At 41.5% G+C, this 6000-nt stretch overlaps 1 protein-coding gene across 3 annotated transcripts in view; it reads right to left on the bottom strand.

Annotated features, from left to right (window-relative positions):
• paplna (papilin a, proteoglycan-like sulfated glycoprotein) overlaps positions 1-6000 on the bottom strand; it is a 68159-nt gene that overhangs the window by 25395 nt on the left and 36764 nt on the right. For all 3 annotated transcript variants that reach the window (XM_041264949.1, XM_041264950.1, XM_041264948.1), the window contains exons 8-11: positions 3900-3980; positions 3312-3484; positions 1979-2102; positions 773-899 (exon numbers count right to left, since the gene is read on the bottom strand). In XM_041264949.1, coding sequence (XP_041120883.1) covers positions 773-899; positions 1979-2102; positions 3312-3484; positions 3900-3980 — 505 coding nt within the window. The remainder of the gene's footprint in view (positions 1-772; positions 900-1978; positions 2103-3311; positions 3485-3899; positions 3981-6000) is intronic.

The raw sequence follows: 6000 nt of genomic DNA on the forward strand, positions 1-6000 counted from the left end.
GGCTTAATATCCCCACAAACCCTCCTGTGGTAATCAGCAGGTTATTCTGCATAGATACAGAAGATGAGTTACTTGACATGCCTTGACCAGTTCAAGGATATGCCAAGGAACAGGTATACAGTACACAGTATCTACAAAACCACACCCAGTAATAATCGGCATGTGAAACTGACTGGACAGGCAGAAACTGACAGGACGATGGCATGGCTGGCAACCAAAATGCAAGAGGTTATAAATCAGAAAGCCACTATGCTCGCAGTTACATTGAAAGGGACTGTAGTCAACACAATTACTCTGTGGTGCACTTCCATTTCATATATAGACCGTGTGGCACTGTCATGGTCATTTCAACTGTGCAACTGAGATCTATGGAGTAAGGGCATTGCAGAAAAAGGTAAGATGTATGAGACTATTGTGTTAGCTGCTTTTATTTTAATGACATTGAGGAAAACCATAACCGTAATCCCATTAGGTGGTTTGTAGCACAGAGCGTAGTCTCCTTTAAAGAGAAAACGAAAGCCCACCAAGTACTAGCACTGCTCTTCCACTATGCAGAGGTCAAAGTGGCTCCAGACACGGCCGACATTCCCTCCTGCGCTGGAGAAGCATGATGTTATTCTTCAAAACATACGTGGCTTCCTTCTCATATACAGCGCCCTGTACAAACATTATGTCTCACACCAAGCCCAACACCAGCACTGCTTTCCAGAATCAGCCGGCTCCCTGTGCACATGTTAAAGAGTACCCAGCTAGTCAGGCAGGTCTCACTCACCGCTTGGTCTGAGGACAGGGCTGGAGGTTGCAGGTTCTGTTACTCACGGGGCGTGGTCGGCTGGCACACAGGTAGTCCGAATACGCCTCATTGTCTATGGTGCAGAACACCAGCCGGGACTGGTAGCCTGAAGAGAAACAAAGCAGAACTTAAGAAGCGCTCTCTCGTTCAACACGCCTGCTGAAAATATATAGGTACCATGAGTACAGACGCTTATTCTTTTTCTAATTTTTACTTTTCATAACTTTGAACACTCAAATCATATGCAAAAGCTGCAGCCAATGAAGGGATTACATATGTTATGCTCTAATTAGAGCCCGCCAAGAATACTGTGTCCAGTTTTGGTCACCTCACTACAAAAACATTATTGCATTTGAGAAGGTTCAGAGAAATGCAAATAGGCTGATCCTATTTTTAATTTAGTAGTCGGCAATTGTTTTTCTCCGTTTCTCTCCAATTTGGAATTAATTTTAGGCTCACCTCACCGCTACCACCCCCTTGCTGACTCGGGAGCGGCGAAGACGAACACACGCTATCCTCCGAAGTGTGTGCCGTCAGCCCACCACTTCTTTTCACCCTGCAGACTCAACATGCGGCATCGGAGGACAACGCAGCTCAGGACAGCTTACAGACAAGCCCGCAGGCGCCCGGCCAGACCACAGGGGTCACTGGTGCACAGTGAGCCGAGGACACCCTGGCTGACCTAAGCCCCCCTCCACGCCCAGGCGGCGCTCGGCCAATTGCGTGCTGCCCCTTGGGAGCTCCCATCCACGGTCGGCAATGGAATAGCCTGGACTCGAACCGGGCTCATCCTGCACTCACGCAGATCGCCCTTATGAGATGTGACACTCTGGAGACCCGACTGCACTTTAAGACATTTTGTTGGCTATGACAAGGATATACACTGTATAGCAATTGAGTTTTGTTAGGTATAACATGGATCATGAAGGGGGAGGAGGATGGTAAGGTTAGCAACCACAATATAAGAACTTCAGATGGTCGGAAACCCACGATGCTCAATGTCTTCAAGATGGTCAAAACACTGTTAACTGAATATACTAAGCTTCTTTCAGCACTCTTGAGAGTGTTCAATAGTTTTGGATGAAGTTTAGGCAACACCCGGGCATTTGAATACAGTAATAAAAAATGAGTCTCCTAGGAAAGTGAACAGTGAATTGACAGCCAGCGCAGTGAGGTGGCCCATACCTGCTCCACACTCCTTGCTGCACTCTGCCCAGGACCCATAGCTCCAGAAGTAGCCCTGGCTCTGACTGCGGTAGGGCAGGTAATACTCATACTCGACTCCCTGGTTCGGCTCCTGCCTGATCAGCTGCAAGGTCGAAGCTTCTGTTATTGCAGGAACCTCATACCTCAATTTGCATTTTCATAGCAAAACTTAGTAAACATTTTGTCATATATACTAAGAACATATGTTCATGAAGGCAGCCGCAATATACTCATTTAAATATTTGTTGTGTCTTCTTAGCGAGATGTCTAGCATTATAAACTGCGAGAGTCGCGCGACATTTAGCTGGAGTCAATCAAATAGCTGGAGCAGAGAGTGCCCGAAGGATAACGTCTATACATGCAAACGTGCAAGAATCAAAATAACATTGTTTTTGTTAAATGTAAACGTCATCTGTACAATGCATTCTGTTCAGTCTTCATTTTACTTTTTAATACTATATTATATATATATATATATATATATATATATATATATATATATATATATATATATATATATATATATATATATATATATATATATATATATATATATAATATAAAAATGAAAGGCAGTTTAATCCCATCCAAATCTACAGTGGGGCTCCCACCCCAAATAAAAAATGTGTTTCTATCAAAAAGCTTTTCATAACCACACAGTAGCCCTTTGCTAAACCGGATATGTTTGTCCGACATTAAGAGGTGTCGAGTTTACAAAAATACAATAAAATCGCACACACATACATTTATAATGCTCAGTGTGTTTAACATCAATAACTAGTGTGTTTAGGCTACACACTACATTATAAAAAAATACCCAGAGCACTTTATTTTTACTTTAGACTGTAGGCTACCGGTATAGTAACAAAAAATAAATCATGCTGCTGCATTGTACACATTGGTGTACAATGCAAATAAAAGATTATTTTAAACTAAAACAATGATTTTTGCGTTTTTTAATTATTATTATTATTATTATTATTATTATTATTATTATAAACTTAGCAGCCTAGACAATTAACATAAAATAGATCATGGTGCCACATTGACAAGTTAAGTTACTTACAGTCAATTCTCGTCAATACAATTTCAAGGGACCAATAACAAATGTAGCATAATACCATTAACTCGTATTGTCATGACTAGCCTATGAGTCATTTTTATTTAAGTTAGTCACTGCTGCAGTGCTATATTGTGCACAATTACAAACCACATTAACAGAATGTAGTTCACATTTCACACAGATTATCATCAGTGTTACATTACAGTAGTTTACAGTGCAGTGTGTGTGAGACCCCAACAGCCTGCCTACCTCTATGACAAGGGGCTCGGTAGTGGGGCCCCTGCCGTGGATGGTCTCAGGGGCCAGGTCCCCCTCCGACCCACGCTCGTAGTGCAGCACAGTGCTGCCGATGTGCGCAGCACGAGAGAAATCAATCACCCAGTGCCCGTTCAGGTAGTACTCTCCTCGCACGTTCTTTATCGCTGCAAACAGGAATCAATCAATTACTGCAAGATGAGGATCAATCAATCAATTACTGACATTGCGAGATGAGGATCAATCAATCAATTACTGCAAGATGAAGACCAATCAATTACTGACACTGCGAGATGAGGATCAATCAATCAATTACTGACACTACGAGATGAGGATCAATCAATCAATTACTGACACTGCGACGGACAAAAGGGTTTATTTTATTTGAAATGAGGTTATGGAATTCAACTTTAAATTTAGCAACCAGCAGATACTGCTTTTCTGATAAGTTGCAAAAGAATCTAACAAGCGCTATGATATGTCAAGCATTTTATACCACACTCCAGTCTGCAGGTCTAAACTTCTCTTGAACCCAGTTCAATTCCCTTTGAGGACAAGCTCCCCTCGGGTCTGTTCACTTACCCAGAAAGTTCCTGGTAGGCACCACTTCTCGAATCCTGATACTCGTTGCTCCCACGGGAATGATGAACATCTGATTATAACCTGAGAGAGAGAGCGAGAGAGAGAGTGAGTTTACATGGAGAGTGCTACTGATGCCTCTACTTAATAATATAAATCAATAAAACATGCATTTCCAAAGAGACTATGACCCACTTGTTCACACTTGTGATTTAAGGCAGCTAGGGCCGCCTTTTCTCACATGTGAATGCTCCAAAAAAGAAAAAGCAGCCCAGGGCCGGCCCAGATTCAGGCCGCCGTTTCGATGTGGCCCAGGGCCCGCAATCCGAGACATATGTATGAACGCAAAGCAGACTTAGGGGCGCCTTTTCGTATCATATGACCAATGTGGTTACACTCGCAAAAGGTAAATAGAAAGCTGAATACTCTGCTAGCCAAGATAGCAGTGGATCAGTATTGGATGGTAATTATTTTCTACATCATGCAACTATAATTATAAAAATATTAAATAAAACAAAATCTAGCGGGTTAACGTTCAGGTTGTTTGTTTCACATAATACACAAGCTACAGCACATTCATAATTATGCTTAATTTGTCACAATTACCTTTTCTTCCTGTAATTTAGTAACTAAGTGATAAATATAAAAATTGTGGATCTCAATAATGATCAATAATGCTGGTGACTTGGCATATTCAGCTAACATTGTTTATTTTGCACGCAACGATATGCACAGCTACAGAAGTGTGCATCTTTGAAATGAGATCATTTCTTTAGCTGCTTGCTTTTACACAGCCACAAAAAAATACTGTTCTCATCCACAAATATCAAGATCGTTGATGGACCATGTGAGGCTGAGACCCTCACTGTAATATCTCAATGCCCGTTTGTGTGATTATTATTGTTAATGTTATTCTACTGGAGACAGAGCAGTGGTTTATATGTATCGTGCATGCTACTGAGCAAGCGTATTTGATATTATATGATAGTGTATTGCTGTATTTAGATAAGGACGCTTCCCTCAATGAAGTGGCAATGGTTAGGGACTAGAGAATAATAACAACAATGATAATTATAACAAGTAAACAATATAATAGTTTAACAATCACGCTTGTAAACAAAGACGGTATTTAAGCAGGTTAAAGAATAGGTATAAATGAGAAGAAACATGTGTCATGTATTGAATGCCATGTTTTTACTTGAGAGGGAGCAGTATTGTTAATACTAGGTGGTTAGTCGTGAGCTTGTCTTGTGAATGTCAGTCATTGTGTACAACCTGATAGTCATTTGTAATCTGAGCGAAGTATACGTTACGAAAATAAATATTTATACCTGTCAACACTAGCAAGTTTCTGTTTCCTGCGTTCTAAATACCTCTGTGTTCTTAACAGAATAATGTGACTGTGTGTGTGGTTAAGCTCGGACCGTTACCCTGTTACACACCATAACATTAAGTCAAAATAGTCAATAATATATATATATAATTTGTTTAAACATATACCATACAATTGTTACTGTGCTGCATTGAACACATATCTATTAATAAGAAACATCTGCTACAAATGAAGGATTACTGTATATCCCAGTAGCTCTTCCATTCTGAGTGCAGGCAATTGTTCCATAAAAAAGCAACAAAATCACCACATTTTAGGCCCGCTTTTCAATCACATATGTGAACACACAAAGGAGCCTTAAACTGCAAGCTGGCGGACTGGCCAGTCTACAGGGGTTACTGGTGCACGGAGAGCTGAGAACATCCTGGCCGACCTACACCCTCCCCACCATAGGCGGTGCTCGGCCAGTTGTGTGCTGTCCACTGGGAACTCCTGTCCACACCTGGCAGTGGAACAGCCTGGACCTGAACTGGCAACCTCCAGGCCTTAGGGTGCATCCTGCACTGCACGTGGAGTACCTTTACTGGATGCGCCACTTGGGAACCCCTTAAGGACTGTGTTTCTTTAATTGAATAGATTCATTATTTCACCAAATTGCAATGCCTCTACAGGAGCCTTGTTTATATGCACATGGAGGGGAAGCGTTGCTCCACCCTAGAGTTCAACCGACCTGCATGGACACTGTTGATGTCATGGGATCGATAAAAAAAC

This window comes from Polyodon spathula, chromosome 12 (assembly GCF_017654505.1).
Source record: "Polyodon spathula isolate WHYD16114869_AA chromosome 12, ASM1765450v1, whole genome shotgun sequence".
Classification (NCBI taxonomy): Eukaryota; Metazoa; Chordata; class Actinopteri; order Acipenseriformes; family Polyodontidae; genus Polyodon; species Polyodon spathula.